At 38.5% G+C, this 20,597-nt stretch overlaps 1 protein-coding gene across 1 annotated transcript in view; it reads right to left on the bottom strand.

The window, feature by feature from the left end:
- Positions 1-20,597, bottom strand: part of TRPM3 (transient receptor potential cation channel subfamily M member 3) — a 154,160-nt gene that overhangs the window by 80,708 nt on the left and 52,855 nt on the right. Inside the window, exon 6 of the mRNA XM_064438346.1 lies at positions 11,786-11,909. Coding sequence (XP_064294416.1) covers positions 11,786-11,909 — 124 coding nt within the window. The remainder of the gene's footprint in view (positions 1-11,785; positions 11,910-20,597) is intronic.

Raw genomic sequence — 20,597 nt, 5'->3', positions numbered from 1 at the left:
TCTTACAATTTATTCCCCTGCCTGGTTCCTCAATAATATTTCTGTCCCTTACTAATCTGGGTGAAGCAGACCTATCATGTGTAGAGAGTGCAGAACTTGTGCAGAAGACAGGCAGAAGCCGTTCTAGTGCCCTGATGAGCAAGTCATACAGACGTATAGGAAATTCCTTGACACAAAAATTTGTTTTTTTTTTGCTTTACAGAGTTAGCTATAAGCCAGCATAGCTGTGTCAGAGTTTGCTGTATTCAGGCCTAGCTGGATATATAAATTATAAACCTTCATCAGTGTGAGCTGCTTCACTGTGAACAGGTTTGTTCTCTACAAGGACAAAGTTGATTTTACTCCTAGAATGAGAAGGAAGAACAATAGGTAGGTCAGCAGCCATGGTCATCATTAACTGCAAATTTGCCAGGTCATAGGAATGGAATTAAGGTAAAAAACTGTTTTCAAATAGTTTAAAACAGCATTTGGTGAAATTAATCACAAGATGTAAAAATTCTTCCCAACTACCAGCATATTCAATTCCTCTTTTAATGCCTTTTCTCACCAAAAAGTGAGTCCTTCCTTCTCACCACACCACTTTTTTTTTTCTAGGACTTATTCTTAAAAATCCACAGAGATGGAAGAGCTTCTTCTGTTCAAGGCCAGTATAAAGGCCCAGGACTGATTTTGGATAGCTCTGCAGCACCAGACTCTACTTAGTATTTCTAAATTATTCAATTACATGTGAACATTTCTTTCTTTACAGTAAGGTTAACCTCAACCACTTCAGAGTAAGAAGAGTAAGCTGAAATATATTCAGACTCTTAGCTTGTATTTGTTTGGAGAGAGAGGAAACACCACCAAATCAGCAGGGAGAATGCAGTGCACACCTGCACAGAATGACATTTTACCCTCTGTCGTGAAGGAGATGAGAGATGAAGAAGAAAAACCATTCCCTACACCTCAGATTGATGATGCCTGATGACTAGACAATGGATAGCTGAAGACCCAGGAAAAAACCAGGCTAGCAGTGATGAGAGCAGAGAAAGCAGCCAAGAGTGCTCTCTTTACATACTGTATTCAGAGCATCTTAAGAATACTGCAAATTATGAATGCTTTTAGAGATGGAGTTGTTTCTCACCATCATTTCACTGTGACATCAGGAGAAAATATATGGTGATTTAAAATTAATTTAAAGTGATTTTTTTTTTCTGCTATCTCCAGAAAATTTTTAAATGTCTTTAAGCCTTGCCTCTGACAAACACACAAATTGTTTGTATGCATCTTGGTTACAGAAGTCAGGAAAAACCTTCCCTTTTTTACAAAAAGCAGATGTAATTGCAAATATAACCTGAAACTCTCCTGTTTGAGAGCATGGGTTGGTTCAGCAAAATGGGCAATTCATTCCAGAGTACCTGTTGACATTTATAATTTAGCTAGGTCTACCTGAATACTTCAGAAGAAAATTACCCTGAAAAGAGAAATATGATTTTGATAAAACAAAACATTAAAGGATGTCAGGTATGCAAAGCCTCAGAATGGTTCAGATAAGAGAGGAAAGCATTTCCTTTTCTCTTGCAATGAATAATCCTGTTTAACTCAGAGGAGAAGCTGCTTGATGTGGAGGCATAACAAAGATCAAAGTAAGCAGGTGAGTCAATGGATAATACTGTAGAAGAAAGGGGATGGCCAAATAAGAGGAAATTCAGGAATAGAAAGATTAGAGAGAATTATGTTTAGGGAAAACCTAAATTAAGTGATCTGTTGTTCTGAAGAGTAAGAAAGAAAATTCCAAATGAGGAAATAAGAAGGGGCAGATATGAGGGGAGAAGTTCCAATGTTGGTTGCAAAGTTTTTAGATTTTACATCTCCTTCTGCATTGATGCAGCCCTGCAACACTTCACTTTTTCCTTTGATCCAAAAATTTCCCATAGACTCATTGCCTGGTAAGAAGCAGGGTACAAACAAAAAAATCAGCACTGACAAGAAAGCCAGCAATTCTGCAATTGAGGAGCCATCTAGGTGCACAGAAAATAATTTGACAGAAATTACTGTAAATGTTTGGCTTCCCCCATAATTGGCAGCTTTTGTTCCAGACTGAGACAGCTGTGTCGACCCCTTAATGACCAAAAAGAAAAGGCTATGGAGATCTCACAGGTCTGTCCCACATAAAAAAGTTTATATTTTATAATGCGCACGTACTTTTTAAGCCTTATAGCACTGTCAATATTTTGGAATGGCATATGTATATTTTCCAGTGGAATGAATTACCAAAAATAAGTTTTGGAAGTAAAAACCTTGAAAACAATCCTTTTCCCTTATACAAATGGTTTCATGCTGTTGTTACATTAGGCCATTTATGACTCTATTCAGGCAGTGAAATACCTGTCCCTGATTTTACAGGTGAAGAAACATGAGAAATATAAATTGTGAGTCACAAAGCATATAAGCAGAGGAACAGAATTCAGACATCTTTAAAATCACTGGGCTGTGCACATCAACAGACTGTGACGATAAACACAGATGTGTTTCCATGCAGACTTGCAGCATTGGACTGATTAAGAACAGTGACAAAGCGAGAAATGGGTTTGGGTGATGAGATGGCCATTTTCATTCACACTGGTGTAATCTGAGCTCTTCCATCACCCTGATTCAGGAAAGAAATGTAGAGTAAATGTGATGTAGTTCACCTCCCCCATCTCTTCTACTGTAGAGAGGGTTCTTGGAGGTATTGACAAGACACTACCTTTATAGATTTTCTTCTGCAAATACAAAGTGACTTAAATAGGTAGAAAGGAACATGAATGAACAAAATAATGAAGCTTTATCACCTGGAAGGCTCTGAAATCTGAATCCCAAGTAATAGATCAATTGAAACCTAGTATACAGAAGTTTATTAACCCCACTGGTCCCAAAGTGTCTATTATCCACAAATATTGATCCACTGATGATGTAAGAATCATGCATGGATTGCAGCAGATACTGAGGAGAAGTCTGAATAAAGTGCTTTTAAAGGGCATGTTAGCTGCCGTGTAATGCCATCAAATGGGTATTTCTCCCAGAAAGCACTCTTCTTGCAACAGATGAGCAGGCATCCATGTCACTGACTGGAGGGGTTAGAATCAACTTCTATCTATGTGTGTGTCTGACTTTCTGAGTAAGACCTGTGTGCATACCATTTGAGCTTTTTTTTTTTGTATTTAGAGTCTCAATTATCTCTCATCTTTATGTGGGTGGGTGTTCCCACAGAAGTTGTATTAGGTCATTCGGGGCAACTAAGAACTGGCAGCAAATCACAGTCTTAGACCTAACCTTGGATCTGCAATATCTCTGCTCTCCTGCTAAACTAACAGTTCTGGGTAGGACAATTTCTGTAAAAACCAGCCAAGCAAACTAATGTCATTCTGGGCTTTCAATGAGATAATTTAACCTGTAACCCATCTCTTGCTCACAGATACTAAGCAATGTAAAACTGAATTGTGTTTCAAGGCAAAGTTCAATAAAAATGCCATGAGTGATACAAAAAGCTCATCACTGAGGTTGATAGACCTAGTATTATGTTATATTAAGAGAGCAAAAATTCAGTTTGGTCTTTCCCACTGCTGTATATAGTGAAAAATTATGTCTTGCAAGTCACTGCGCTAAACAATGTTGTCTGCAGGATTTATATGCACACATATGTCTTCTAATCTGAACTGAAAATGCTGACCTTAGAAGGAAGTATGGTGAGTTGGTTGGGTGCCAATGGTATTAAAGCTGGGGACTCTTGCTCCGTCTTAAACTTCAATTTCTAGTTTTGCTTTGCAACGTATTTTCAAGTAGTCTGACAGTATGTGGATGGCCAGGTTGCTTTGCTATAGATAATGCAGGCATATGTCTATTCTGTATTTAGGTTGACAACAAGGTCATGACAACATACAGAAACCAAGCAGCAAAACCAGCCACAAACCATTAGTTTCCTAGCTGGTTTGCTGGTGAGACTAAGTAGGTGATATTTGGAAAAGGCACTACTCAGTGTAAGATATTCCTATGAGACAGTAAATTTGCAGTTATGGCTCTATCTACACATAACCTGCATCTCATATAGTGAGCTCCTCATCTATGACTAAGATATTATAGCAGTAATGAACGGGTCTCTATGCCCCCTCTGAAGGCACAGAAACAGTAATTATATTTTCTAAGAAAGGCAAAAGAAATTACAACTCCCCAGACACAACAGAGTGAGGGAGTAGGAAAGGTGTCTGAACAGTACTGTGGAGTTTATAAACTGCACTGAACCCTTCCAGTTCCCTGATTGCAGAAATTGTTCTGTATTATCTCATGTGGAAATTACTGTGTCACACAGTACTGTTTTGCCTTCACTTTCATTGGTGGGACAATTGACAGCACTGTATAATGATTCCGTGTGCAATTCCCAGAATTACTTGTTAATTGTATAAATGGGATAATGGATATTTTCACAAGCTTAGATTTTTAGAGGAAAAACAAATATTCTAAATTTAATTTCTGTAGCTGCAATTTTAATCACAGAATATGCAGTAAGAGAAGAGATTTGTATTAAGTTGAATTAGTATCTACTAGGTGATTCAGTCTGTGCTAATTGTGCAGGCAGTATGCACCAAATAAACCAAAAAATGTCTACTTACGGAATGTAAGCAACAAAAGGAATACTGGTCTTTGCAGACTTGTGCTGAAGCACAGCAGAGGTTCAGGATGGTCCAAATAACTGCCTAAACTGCACACTTTTCCTTCAATGGTAAGCGTGACACTCTTGTGCTTTCTGTTAGCAGAAGCCCTACCTCACCCGTCAGCAGCTGAAAAACAGGTGGTAGAATTAAAAGCTTTCCAAGGCTTCAGTGTAGTACAACAACTGCCTTTATTTATTTATTTTTTTTAAACGCATACACCTGCTTTGCTTGTGGAACTTGTTCTTTGAGTTATTGAAATAAAAAACCTGGTCCTAGGATTATTCCCTGATGCCATCTACCCGAGGGTGTTGAGAGAGCTGGCTGACATTATCACAAGGCTGCTCTCCATAATCTTTGAGAAGTCGTGGAGAACAGGGGATGTCCCAGAGGACTGGAGGAAGGCATACGTTACCCTTATCTACAAGAAGGGCTCGAGGGAGGATACGGGTAACTACAGGCCCATCAGCCTTACTTCAATCCCTGGGAAAGTTATGGAACAAATCTTCCTGGGGGCCATCAGAAGTCAAATGAAGCACGTGATTGGGAAAAGCCAACATGGCTTCACTAAAGGCAGATCGTGCTTAGCAAACCTGGTGGCCTTCTATGACAAAGTGACTTGCCTGCTTGACATGGGGCGGGTGGTGGACATTGTCTACCTGGACTTCTCCTAGGCCTTTGATAAGGTTCCCCATAGTCTCCTCCTGAAGAAATTGATGTGTTATGGCCTAGACAAGTGGTCTGTGCAGTGGGTGGGGAACTGGCTGACAGGCCGCACCCAAAGGGTGGTGGTAAATAGCTCTTTTTCAAAGTGGCAACCTGTCACAAGCGGAGTCCCCCAGGGATTGATACTGGGCCCAATGTTATTCAACATCTTTATAAGTGATCTGGATACCGGCATCAAGTGTAGCCTGATGAAGTCTGCGGATGACATCAAGTTGAGCGGGGAAGTAGACACTCCAGAAGGGAGAGCTGCTCTGCAGGGAGATCTGGATAGGCTGGAGGATTGGGCTAACAAGAATCTCATGAAGTTCAGCAAGGAAAAGTGTAAGATCATGCACCTAGGAGAACATAATCTGGGAGTGCAGCACAGACTGGGATCCACCTGGCTGGAGAGCAGCTCTGTCGAAAGGGACCTGGGGGTCCTGGTGGACAGGAAGCTCAACATGGGCGAACAGTGTGCTGCTGCAGCCAAGAAGGCCAACAGGACGCTGGGTTGCATCAAAAAGGGCATCACCAGCAGAGATAAAGCAGTCATTATCCCACTCTACTCAGCGATTGTCAGGCCACACCTGGAGTACTATGTACAGTTCTGGTCCCCCCTATACAGAAAGGATGTGGACAGGCTGGAAGCGGTCCAGAGAAGGGCCACCAAGATGATCAAAGGATTGGGAAGCCTGCCATATGAGGATAGGCTGAAAGAACTGGGTTTGTTCAGCCTTGAGAAAAGAAGGCTCAGAGGGGATCTCATCACCATGTACCAGTACTTAAGGGGTAGCTACAATGAAGATGGAGACTCCCTTTTTACATGGAGTCACATGGAGAGGACAAGGGGGAATGGACACAAATTGCTCTTGGGGAGATTCTCATTGGACACCAGAGGGAAATTTTTCATACTGAGGACAGTCAACCATTGGAATAATCTCCCCAGGGAAGTGGCTGACTCAGCTACGTTGGACACCTTCAAGAGTCGTCTGGACAGGGTGCTGGGCCATCTTGTTTAGACTCTGCTTGTCCTAGAAAGGTTGGACTATATGATCCCTGAGGTCCCTTCCAACCTGTGATTCTGTGATTCTGTGATTCTGTGATTAGATTTCATTCTCTGTGGAGTCAATGGCAAAGCCCAGCTAACTTCACCTGACTTCTTGGCAGCTGAAAAAACAAAATACGGTTTTATCTCTTTAGCAAAAAGAAATCAAATAAGGTTTACAGAATTTAAGGCTACCCTGTAATCATCATCTTAATGCTTATTTGCAGACATAGGGCCTACGTACTAGGCTAATCCTATTGATTTGCACTGACTGGATAGGAGAGTTAACCTTCATCAAAATTAGGAGAGTTGCTACAGCCACTGCTTAAGAGGACTGGCAAATCTGGACACGGAAGACTAATTAGGATCAGTAGACTTTACGCTGGAAATCTTACAGGGTGTTTCCACGGATAGACAAGAGTTTCAGCAACCAGCAGGCCAGTAGTTACATGATGCTTTCCTGCTCCAGATGCCTACTGCCAAATTACATGCTGTTCACAGCAACTACACTCCTAGGAGGAACTACACATGATTTTTACTGTTTGAGAAGTCATCAAGACCTCTTCTGCTTCCTCTACAAAAAAGATTCCATCAGCATTAAAAAATATTAGCTGAAATAATTTATTTGTTTTTGAAGCAAAATTTCTTTAAAAAATGGATCTGAATGGACTTTTTAACCTTTGGGAAGGGCCAAATAATTGAAATGACAATACACTGATAAATTCTTAAAAGTCGGATTTAGCCAACAATTAATTCAGAACAGATCTATGAGTATGCTAATAAACAGTTGCAGATGGTGTTCAATTAGCATGCAAATTCACTGAGCCTGCACATCCAGCTAAAAAGCACAATGTGTTTTGCAGACAGTATATGATCAAGCCAAGCTCTTCCCAGTATAAATCCTTCCAGAAACATGGACAGGTTTGCTCCAGCCTTTTCACTAAGACAAAATTGAAATTACCAGAGATGAATCAGTCTTATTCATAGTCCAAATAGAAAAGAAACTGCTAAATCACTCAACAGCTTCCCAGTACTTTGGGTAAGTAACCAATAAGCTAAGTCAAAGCCCTGCATTAGTTAAGTAATACTGGGGTATGAATAGTACCCTTGCAACACAGCTTGCTCATGCACTGTGCATTTCTGGGCAATTTGGATCCATCTCTGAAAGTAAAACACAATAAATAGCAAGCACCTTCATAATGCAGGTTGTCCAGATTTTAGCTCAGTGCACCCAGCTACTTCAGCATGGCACCTGCTTTGTTTAATCTGACAGCACCAGAGTTGCTAATTAGTCAAGAAGTCACCTGGAACGACCTATTACCTTATATATACACTCAGCAACAGAAAGTGGAAGTAAGGTTTACACTGTCCCCAAGCAGCCATTATGTTTGTCACAGTGACCGTACACTGAAGTACAGGAATCACATAGAAAAGCAGAGGCAAGTAAAAAACAGCCATTACTTGCTGACATGACATAGAAAGGGGATTTTGTTGTTCGCTTTCAGCAATGAACTAATTAAATTGTGTCTGTTGCCTGTATGTGGAAATGAGTTCCAGGAATTCATGGATGCACACAAAACTATGCCAAACATCCATATGCTCTTCATTCTGGAAAACCTTCTTCTAATGCAGTGGTAGGCAATGACACTATCAGTTTGCTTAATGTAGTAACTGAACCTTCAAATATACAAGGAAACAAGTTTAGCAGAAAATGGTCATGGTAGTAATAAGAAAACAAACTTAACCACCAGGTGGTACGCAGTCTACTGCTGGTGGTAATGTGCCATTTTTCGATTACTAAGGTACTAAGATTGTACCTATCCTGATTCATGGGAAATGTCTTTTCTACTAAATGGATATAATCTTTTTAAGAATTCTGTGTAAATGTGACAGCAGAGAATCTCTATGAATTATATACAAAACACTGTCCCACCCTTGTAATCTAGAGTTATATATACAGGCCTGTATAGTCTACTTCATTTTAAAAACATTTTTATACCATAGACTTCATTAAGCACTTTTTTCCAAATACATTTCTGAATATAAACTCTGATGTTTGCAGTGTCAACACAGCTAAGTTTACAATTCAATAAAAACTTGAGAAATGGAATTTGCTCTGTCTTGCCAACCTAACAGTCTTAATCTCTCCTCTGCTATGGCCTCACCTTATCATCCAGCTTGTGTACTCAGATTTTATTCAACAAATTAACTTACACTTCATCAAATAAATGGAACATTGCTCATCATATTAATGATGCTCCCTGGGCATACAATTCAGAGACCATCCGTTAACAGTGAAGTAAAAAATGACAAACTTGAAACATCTGCTGTTTTGTGGAAGGAGGAAATTTTTGTTATGATTATGCTTTTTCCCTGACCACCACACTTATGTCAAATTCATAAAAGAGATGCCAGTTTTTTTACACATTCTAAGGAAGTAGAGTAGGAACAATTATTTCAAAGACAGCTTTTTATTCCTTTCCAGAGATTAACTTGCATTTTATTTTCCCTCTCCACATCTGCGATTCATCTGTATTTATGCACTTCACTATTAGAGCATCTTCCTGCCTGTACCCTGTTCACAGTTAATTGTTTAGCAGCACACTGTAATATGACAAGCCTCTCCTGCACTGTCTGCTTCATTCCCTATGAATTCAGCAGCCATAAAGTCAGACAGTCAGGCACATGGACCATGAATTTAGGGAAAACTGCCACAATCAATTTGGCTGCTGCTGAGCTCTCTGAGACAATCTTTTGCATCTGCCTTCTATTTGTTTCTTTAGGGAGAGGGGAGACCAGACTAATGATGAAGTCAATTCATCAAGGAGAGTTTTCTCTTATGCACAAGCAAATCAGAAGGTGAAGCCTGAGGAAGGACAAGAGCTGGGACAGATGTGTAATATAGAACATCTGGCTTTGTAGAACCAGTGAAGTCACCACTTACTCCTGGGAATACGTTGCATCTCCAAGATCATCCACATCCTCTGGTAATGTTATCTTCATCATTAAGAGTATTGTCTTTCTTTTACACTCATATACAAGGTTATGAGTCTTGAAGGACACCATTAGCCTAGCAACCACACCTCAGACATAAAATCTTTCTAGCATACCACTGTTAAAATTAATATTCTGAGTACAACTGAGGTACCAGAAAGAAACACTTGTTTTAATGCAGTCTTTTTACATATGGGTGGCTTAGTGGTATAAATTAAAATTCAGAACACCTAATTCTGGGTAAACCATCTCCTGGTTAACAGCACTTCACAAGATGCATAGGTAAAGAATGTCACCGGTGAGAGAGGTTACACATCTGCAAAGAAACTTGTAACAAATGCACAACCTTGCCTGGAATAAAAATCTTGATGTGAATACTCCAGACAAAAATTTCAGTTAACTTTGCAGTAGCAGAGTTTGTTCAAAGCCTGACAACCTGTTCTGGATTTAGATGTCTGGAATGATCCAGAATCTGCCTCTACTTTCTATTCTTCATTCCTTCCTATGTCCCTGCCTTTCCTTCTTCCTGTCTTCCTGCCTCCCTTGCTCCCTCCTGTTTGGTCTCCCTCTCTCTCCCCCCTCTTCCTCATTCCTTTCTTCCATCTTCTATCATTAAATATGTTTTTTATGTTTGCATGCATAACACTGGTTCACAAGTAGGTCCTATATGTACACATTATATTATTGTTATTATTACTATTACTACTATTATTATTATTATTATTATTACATTACAAGAAATGGGCATAAAAGAATTAATGCTGTTTCCATAAGGAGATTCTCTCTGCTAATCATTGGTAAGAAATGTTACAACAAATTCAACATTAACGTAGGCTGAGGCACATATGTACTACACATGTAAAGCATACACAAGTGCCACGGACATCATGGTGTGTCTTGACAATCATAAATGGATAGGAAAAGTATCTCTGTAGCACAATAATTTTTCTGCGAATCTTTAATGCAAAGGAGATTTTGGAGGGAAAAAATAGAAGAAGAAAGAAAAACCCTCTCTATCTTGATGCAGTTCACCTAGGGAGGGTATTACTAGTCTGTACTTATGGGCTGCACTGTTTGTGAATAGCTAAAGGGTGTTTAAAGTCTGCTGTGCAGTTTGAATTCTGATTGTGGGAGGAAGAAGGCAGCAGCGACTGCTGTATGTCCAGTTCCATCAACCATCTACATTGCAATGGCTTAGTGGAACTGTGTGTTGCTGTTGTGTCTTCCCTGAAAAGTTGTCCTTGAGATCCTCTCCTCTCTGCCCTTGTCCAAGGTACATGCCAGGTGATTGCGGTACATATAAATTATTACTTATGCATGAGGAAGGCTGACCACTTTTTGATGGATGCATGAAGTGCTGGTTACTGAACAGAACACTGCTCTTTTGGCAAGGTAAACCATATAAAGAAATATCTTCTCTTTTGCAAAGCTCTATCTAGAAGGGCAGCCTTTATTTTTTATCACCTGCTAAACATTTTCCCCCATTCCCCTCCAGTTGTATTAATTACTCTATGCCATATTTTCAACTAAAATTAAAAGGTACTGCAGAGGATGAAGTAACAAAAAACTCAAAGAGTTTCAGAAAATAAAAATTCTGTAAAACAACTGAGTGTTACCCTACGCAAAGTGTTGCAGACTGTCATCAGCCTGGAATTCCAGGAAGCTGCAATATGAACCAAAAACAAAGCTTAGAAGAAAGATTAAGTTACAAAATCGAAGCATGTCTATTCATTCAGTTTGTAAGAAGTCAAAATCCCTGGAATTGAACCCCAAGTTTTTTACAGTGTGATTTTGCTTCAAAAATGCTCTGCAAAAGCAGCCTCATATAGGTCCCAGAAATTGCTGAAAGATCGTGTGTTCTTCAAGAAAGTATAAGTATGGATTAAAGGAATAGCCTTGCCGCTGCAGAACAGAAGCCTTGGAGACAAGCTGTTTTCCTGTCACACATCTCCATGATAAAATAATAGCCCTAGTGATACTTGTGCAACTGTACAGCAACTTTAAAATATGATCCCAGTGACTGATAAACAACTATGGTTCCTTCTGAGGTTCTCTGTAGTTGAATGAGGTAGAATTTTAATCATGGCATGCCTGAGGATGACTGAAAAATAATAACACCCATACTCTACTAGCTGGATTTTGTCCTGTCAAAGGAAATGTAGAGGAATTTACAAAAGGAACAGATCTGTTGGTTTAATCACTTTAAATGAGAAAATACAGATTAAGGGAAATAAAAGTCAGCATGATATAATATTCTTTTAGAGTCTGGATCACAGTGATCAGTTTTGTGAAATCCTTCAACAGGCATCTGAAAGACTTGGTCAAAACAATGCATTGAGCTCTCTCTTTAACTCCACAGAAAGTGTGAACATACCAGCTCCTTCTTCTTCATGCACTCCATGAGGATAATGAAGAGGTGCTGTGCCTGGGTTCGGGTGTATGTGAAAGTCTTCTGTATGGTAACTAGCAACTGGTCCCGCAAAGACTCATTGATAAGTCTGAAATTAAAAAAAGAAAAATAAATTAGAAAAACAGACATGAGGGCGCATTACAACTTCAGCCAGGGGTCAAACAAGTAAGAGTTACACAACAAATCACTGCAGGTTGTTTTGGACAGGTTAGAATGGCAGGAACTGCTGAAACCATCAGAGACAAATTGGAAAACACTGTTCTAGAAAAGCACGTCGATCATGTTGGTGTCCCTCGTCTCCAAAGTTTTTATTTCAGTTCCCACATATTGCATGACAGAAAGTCAAACTATCAGCTCTGTGGGATTTCCAAACATAAACAAGAACCACATTGACAGTCTGGATTTGAGGAAGACCAACAATTCTAGGTGAACTGAAGACCCCTTTCTATCAGTGAATTAGCAGAATTCAACTCATGGTTCATTTTATGAAACTGGGAGCATTTTTGTGTTGTCAGTGTTTTTGTTTTTAGCTTGACTATCCCAACAGTTTCAGCTCACCTTATTGATGCTGCACAGGGCCAGGTAAGAAAACAAACAAAAATTTATTTCTTCCTGAATCCACTCAAAGAAACCATTTTGCTTTTGTTCATGAATATCTTCTAGGAGTTTAAAGATTAACCATTTTTATATTCCTCCTCAATGTTAATGTTAATACTTGCAAAATGTGGCCCAACAGCAGAAATAAATATTACATGGAATAATAATACTTGAACCTTACCCCTTGATATCAAAAAGCCTATTCCTCAAGACTGTTCTAAGTGAAATATTGCTGTTCTTAATGTCTTACAAAAGAGTGGGCTCTGATTTAGAACACATATCCTTTGATGTATGAAAGCTTCTACACTATAACGCTCGTCTCACTTAAAGATTGTAACTGAGTGTTTCAAATTAGCTGAGGCAGAATGTTTTACAGGATAAATCACTGTTGATCATCTGGGGGAATGAAAATCAGAGAATTTTCGTTACTCATATTTTATGACAGAAGATAAGCAAAGATTTAGCCCGCAGCAACTGCAAAGAATTATCAAAAGCAGCACAGTATTAAAAGTCATTGTTAGCTTACAACAGCTGCTTTGGGAGAACAATGACCAAACCCCTGTTTATTTTAGACTATTGGTAAAAGTTGCCTGTACATCTCTGCACCAAGGAATCCCATGTGAGACTGCAGGATATTTGTTACACAATTGAATTTAAAATATGATTCAACTTTCTATTCTTTATACCTACAGCCTACATGTCATTAGAAGAGACAATGAATGGGAATGGGAGAGAGGTATAGAGGTGCATAGGAGAATACAGAAGGCCTGGCATGCAGAGTACATATGTTCTCTACTCTCTAAATCTTACTTTGACTGTAAATATCCCTGTTGAGTAGGACTTCCACTTCACAAAGAAGCCTGTCAGGCATATATCAATGTGTTTGGATTAAAATGAGTTTACATGGGGTTTTAGACCACATTGTTGATCACTGTTCTTCATATGCCTCTTGTTGTCTTCTACTTTATTAGAGACTCCTCTTGCACGGAGAGTCTACCTCTGTACTTCCTCTTTTCATCGAGAGGCAGTGTGGCCCCAAATGTACTTTTTACTGGATACTGTAGAGATGACAACTCTGCACTTACGGCTCACTCACAATGTAAACACTCCTTCCCCACAGCGTGACCTGCTTCACATAAAGGCAACATATGAAAAGTAAACACCTCTAGCTCTCTTGGTGGCAGTAATGAGAGCTGACAGCAGTGGACTTTCTGTGTAGGGGCTGTTAGAAACATAACCTGACCTCCTACACAGAAGCAAGGATGTTGCAAGCACATGGGAACATGAAACAAGATGTCAGAGCACTGGTGGAAATGTAGATTCACTCCATGTTAAAGAGAATTAACTCGGAAAGGGTGACACCCTGAAAAGCACTAACATACTTTAAGTTTCAGATTAGTAGGTCATATAGAATATAAATTCTGAAGCCCCTTTTTTAGACTCTTTGAAAAAAATTATTTGGAAATTTGCTTTAACCAAGGAGGCTGCTCTTCATAAAATGGTGCTATCACTGTAAATATAAATGGTTCAGAACGATGCAATTTCCGTTCTTCAAACTGAGAAAGAAAAAAGGGGTTAAACACTAAGAAGACACTTCCTAAAAAACATCAACTGGAGAATCTAAAAAGAGATTTAAATAGAGCTCTAACTTCCTTTGGAAATGATATATGAAAGTGAAGTACATGAAAAAAATATGAAAAGTATATGAAGTATATGAAAAAATACATGGTGTTGGAAGAATCTGAAATTAGAGAACATCAGAAAACATTTCCAAAGATCCTGTGATGAAAACCATCCTGTTTTCTCATCATAATTTAATTTTCCTTAAAAAAACTGGATAAATTAATTTCAGAAGTTGGCTCAGTCTCAGGCTAATACACACAGAAAGCAAGAGGAGTTTGCTTTCATAAACATTGAGTGAAAGCAGAATTAGGACCTGAGGCTTTGTAAGCAGCCATCACTTTCCTGAATTGCAGCTATCAGAAACTGTATAATATCATAAGTTTAAACAGCATATAAAGCAAACTCCATGTAAAAAATATGGAGGTTTTTTTTTTTAAAGTATCAAGAAGTGGTTCCCTAACTACAGGGGTACACATCTGTTGAAGCACCGCTGCTCAGAAACTTCCTGTTGTTATAATTTGATTTATGCTGTTTTCTAGCCTAAGTACTTTTTTTTAAACATCTCCTTGGTCTGCAGTTCTACATGCAAAAAGCCTGTTCAAAGTCTTTGTGAGATAAAAACCTGAAATGATTGTAATCAGAAATAGAAACAATAATAGCAAGCTTTCTGATAAAGTAATCATAGCTGAGTTAAGCTTTGTTTAAACTAAAATCAGTCATATCAAGACTATATCACATTTCCTCCTTAGGAATATATAAAAGGTAGAAGGCATCAGATCAAAGTTCCTAACTGTGTAACCCAGCTGGGACAAATACAACTGTGCCAGGCTAAATCTATGATGAATACACCAAATTCAATGCATGTAAACCAAGTAATTTCACAGACTACTGTAAGCAAAATAGCAGGGACACGCAGGTGAGGTGATGATTTAGCCACTATGCATTGACAACCACATTTGTTACATATACAACTGTAGCATACCTTTTTTAAAATCACAGATTCCTAATTTTAGATTTGGGGGGAAAGCGATGGCTCCTTGAGTTTTGCAATTAGAGGTCTAACCTAGAACACAGGAGATTCTCAGCCACTAACTTGGGAACAGTATATTCAGCAGCCTCTGTCATGGATTATGAACCTCATATGCATAAAGCTCCATAGGTATAAAACTTCGCACTTTACCAGACTCAAACTCTATGGCTTCCTTCAAAGTCAGCATATTACCACCCTAAGAAAACTGGATAGTGTCAGATGAAGATAGCACTTTTATCATCCTTCTGCTAAGCTTCGGTTCAGAAAATAGTTTGCAACCTACCATTTGGGGCATTTTGATGGCAGGATTCCCTGAATTCCACTTAATTTGTCATGGAAGCGATACTGCAGGTAATTTGCTCCTGCCTAAACAAAATGTCCTACAAAAGGACAATTTAACCTGTTCTTTTCTGTTATTCCCACATAGTTCAAATCTGTTCATTCATTCCCTAAATATAAGTTCATTTTCCTACCACTCCAGGTATCCTACCTTTTATTTTTTCCCAGAAGAGCTGGATTGCTGATAGAATTTACATACCTACTGTCAAAAATCTGGCATCTAAAATAGAAATATATACAACTACATTTAGCTGCAGAAAAAAAAAGTATACCTAAAATTGTTGCTGAAAGTAATTTTTTTTAAAAAAAGAAAATACCAACATTAGTTTTGATGCATCAGATTATCAGAACTGACCTGTATGGCCTTACCACAGGACAAAAGCGAGAAAGATTCTTGGATCCAACAGGAGAGGACACTTAGAAACACTGAAGTGACAAAGTAAATAAAGTGACATTCTATTTCTGTCCAAGATATGCTGGAAGATTAAACAGCAAAGCAGAACTCCCTTCATTGCTTTGGCCAATGCAGAAGTGACAGATGACAGCATTTTGGCATCCTCCAGCCTCAGAGAGAAATTTTTTTTGAAGTCATGCCTAATATTTGAGGAGATAACAGACATTTCACTCAATAGCATTACAGTCTTTCAAACTCATGGCATATGATTTTGTAGTGAACACTGGAAAGGATTTGAAAGATCTGGCCCATAGCCAGCTCCCTAAATTATTTAGTCTTTTTTCTCCAGAGATTTTTAGTACTGGAGTTGTACAATGTACGAGAGATTTATAAAGATCAGGCTCTAACCTGATTTCAAAACGCAAGTTCATTACAGGTTTTTTTAAACTTATTGTTCTCAAAATGCTTTGAAATTCTCTGAATGAAACACTCCATTCATTGAAGTCTTTGCACATGACCTGTTTCTAACTTTTCATTTGTGATAATTTTTTAAATTATTCTTTTTATTCAGGATAAAGAAAATATATCCATAAAATACCAGTGTGATGTGAAAACTATTCCCTGCTGCCCTTTATGGGAAGCTTAGGGGATTTTCTGTTTTAATTATGATTTTTAATTTAGACAATCAGCCCATACGTAAGAAACATGACTAGGGGCCCTGCTGTTATTTTCTTCCATTGGAATTACAGACAAGACATAGTTGTGCAACTCAATGGGACTGACTGAATTTCTTATACTTTTTAAATCCACACATTTTGCATAGCGTTGTTATGAGAAAAGACAGAAAATAAGTGTAATGATTCCTTCATTCTGTTCAAAGAGGGGTGATTTTAGGGTGCTTTTATGAGGCATCAGCTTTACTTACAGCTCTTCACTGGTGGTCACTCTTCTACACCATTTTTCCCTGACATTTTTTATTAAATGGTTGTCCTTTCACCAGAAGAGAGATGACTGTATTTCAACAAAGAAATGACCTCCTTCTATCCATCTTTTGATTTGCAAAGTACTTTATTACAAAAGAAAAGTAATGATATCATAATATGCAATGTGAAAACTATCTTACAAAATAATTCAGATGTGATAGTACCCATGATCACCCATGATGGGGGGGACACTATGGGGGATACCGAAGACCCACATCATACCTACATATTATCCCTTTTGCTGAAAGCGAAAAATCCCTGTATTCTCTCTATTAGAAAAAGGAGATTTAAGTAATATACTACAGTTACGAATCCTAAGAACTATGCCACAGTGGATGCAGAGAAAGATCAATCCAAAGGCAATCTTTAATGAATCTCATAAAAGGATGCTCATTTAAAGCACAGAGAATATTTTATGTATCCTTCTGAATATTAGGCAAGAAGTATATTTTTATGGCATTGGATTAAATTCCTTAAGGGGCTCATGCTTGCAGAGTAGAATTGATGGAGTAGTTAATATGCTATAAACTCAGCTTGGAGACTGCATTCAAATATTGCAAGTCATTTCACATTCTGTAAGCAAATATTTATCTAAGAAGTGACATAGTTTTAACCTAGTGTTTCATTTTTCTCATTTTGAATTCAGCATTTAATTAAAAAATATCTCTGAGGATTAAAAGCTACTGAATGATCCTAGAAATAGTTGCATTTTACAGTTGTTTTACTTCCAGCTTTTGCTTTTATGCAAGACAATGAAGTGAGAAGGCATCTTTGGTTATAGAGTCAAAAATACTTCAGCTTTACGTGGAAGCAAGTTATTAGCAACTAGGATAATCACTTAGGGCTTAGTAGGGACTATATTTCAGTGTTTATGATGAAACTTATATTATTACCCCTCAACATTTTCAACTTTTAAGTAAATGAGAAATTAAGTGCTTCAGAGCTTGGAGAACCTGACCTGTACATTAGGGCCAATAGTGATGTTCAGCCAAATAATTATTTCAATTCAGTACATGCATTGGGAAGGTTGCATTTAAGCCACGTTCTTAATAGGATGCATATTAGCATGTAAAAGGTACTGGGAACTTACTCAGTGTACTATGGCAAACTTAAAAAACCCACCTGTGTTAATTCTGCATATCTGATATTCATAATGCTGAAACCTCAGCTCAGTGGGAAACTGTGTATCTGCCTTGCCTCCCCCTTGGAACTTCAATGAGAAAGATAAGATACTGAGGCCTCACAGCTGGTTTACCTCCAAAGACATCGTTACTTCAAGGTATGCTTCACAGTTCCTTCTGACATGTTCTCGGTACATACACAGCTGCAGGCAGCATGTCTGCAAGGCAGTGCAGGCACAGCTCCCTGTGCTGTGCTGGCAGCCTCATTCCACTGCAGCCCAGCAAAGTCTTGGGTCTGTGGTTACAGTATGCACCCAAAGACTTCACTAGATGAGCGAAATGTCCACCTTTTCATGAGGAAAGCCTACAATCAGGCCTTAAAATAAGGCAGATTCAAGCTTCTTGTCTTTTCAAGGATACATATACATTGACATTACAAAGGGGTACTGCACCTTGATTAATACAAAAAATCGTTCCGTTTTCTGCTATGTGAAATCAGTTAGGAAGGGTAAAAGATGAGGAGGGAAGGCAGGCACATCACAACTCTTGGAAACCCAATACAAAAGGACCTGTGAGGAGATATGCAATTGTCCAACACTCTTAAGGATCTCTCTGAAAGGATGGATTGGCATTACACTATCCAAACTCAGGCAGAGAGCTATATTTTGTCCTCCTTCACCTCCAGGCATAGTTCTTTTCCCCCTGGAAACAAAGTTTCAAATAAACTTAAAAATTCACAGCATTGCTTAGTATACGTACACACACATTCTTACATGTAGAAAATGAATCCACATCAGTATGCAAGGAGTGAGAATTTAAGACACTAAAAAACCAGCATGATAATACCAACATGCAAGTCCTGAGTCTGTGACTGCCATGAATGATTTTTAGAATGGGTTTTAGATCCGATATCCAGTGCATAGAAGCTGGAAGATATGTTGTGTTTTAGAGAAGACCCTGATTTGCAGCCAGCAGTCAGAATTAAAATAGGTTTTTGACTTCATAGTCTGATTGCACAGTGGACTGCAGAATTAAATTCTGCATGTAATTTTGATGTGCTACACTAATTTAGAGTATAATAGATAGTTTTGTATAACCCACTTAGATTTCATCCAAAAGAAAAAGCTAGTAGCTCAACTCAGATAATGTTCCAATTATTCAGTATTTTCCTCATATTTCTAAACACTATTCAGAAGTATTTACAGAGGGGGAAAAGTATCCAGTTTGTATCTGAGGTCTAATGTATTTTGGTAAAATATTTTTATGAGTGTAAATAACATTGGTGTTTCAGTTGTGGTATTCTTAAAAATATCACTGCATTTTAGACTGATGTCTTCTGAAGCAGGGCGAACACACAGAAACTCCCACTAGCTAGCTTTACAAATTTCATAGTTTGTGCATTCTATTTAGTGCAAAGTGAACAGCGAAAAAAAAGAGAAAAGAGTATGTTGTTTGATGATATTGCAGGCACCACCACAGAAAGAAGTCACCCATAGTAAAGGAGAATAGCAGCTTTCACAAAGCCAGACTTGAGCATCTCAGGTAAGAAATTACTTTCTTGTTTTGCCTCTAGTGATTCTATCACTTCCCTTTCTTACAGGCAGGAGTTTGTGTTGATGAAATAGAATCACAGAATCATAGAATGGTCTGGGTTGGAAGGGACCTTTAAAGATCATCTAGTCCAACCCCTTGCTGTGGGCAGGGACATCTTTCACTAGGTCAGGTTGCCCAAAGCCTGTCCAGCCTGACCTTGAACACTTCCAGGGATGGGGCATCCACAGCTTCTCTGGGAAACCTGTTCCGGTATCTTACCACGCACACCATAAAAAATGTTTATCTTACGCCCAGTCTGAAGCTATCCTCTTTCAATGTAAAATTGTTGCCCCTTGTCCTGTCACTACAGGCCATCATAAAAAGTCTCTCTCCATCTTCCTTATAAACGTACTTTATATATTTAAATAAATAGCATTAATTCCCTTTCTGCTATAGTCTTTTTCATGATGACATCAGAACACAGACATGGTGGATAGAAACTGTGTAGATACATAGCAAACAAAGGGATAAAGCATGTTTGAGTAAGGTTATGTTAAATGTGATAACAGTGAGGTCACTGAAACCGGAGAAACAACTTCTCAAAGATTCAGATGAAACCTGGCCCATTCAGATCTATACCAGATGCAGCACTGGATTATGTAAGAATCTGAATATAAACCCAATTTAAATACTTGTGGAAAACTACCTGCCAGGAGGAGTTTTAAGCTGAGTAAATTAATGATCACATGTATTTTTAAAAATAAATAGCTTGGTCTAGAGCTCGGTGTTTATGGATTTATGTTTTATTATTTACATAACTGTTGTAGATGTGAATACGTATCTTCACATATTCTAACACACACAAAAATTAGTCCCTTTTCAGTGAATCCTGATTAGAAGATTACTGCAGATACTTACACAAAAAACCTGAAATAGCTCTTAGAATCTGAGGGGGTTTAGTTCCACTTCTATGTTTTGTTTTCAAATTATTAAATCCTCCCTTATTTGTTACTTCATACTCTGAGCAGCAGACTCTGGGTTCTGCTTAGGAGCTTCTGGACACAAGGTCCATGATCATTGTGGAATTACTGCCAGGTGAGGATGAGGTAAGGGCAGCCACAGGGATGCAGGCCTGAGAAAGCTCCAGCATTTTCTA

Source organism: Phalacrocorax carbo, chromosome Z (genome assembly GCF_963921805.1).
Source record: "Phalacrocorax carbo chromosome Z, bPhaCar2.1, whole genome shotgun sequence".
Lineage (NCBI taxonomy): Eukaryota > Metazoa > Chordata > Aves > Suliformes > Phalacrocoracidae > Phalacrocorax > Phalacrocorax carbo.
This window is presented reverse-complemented; position numbering and strand designations above follow the sequence as displayed.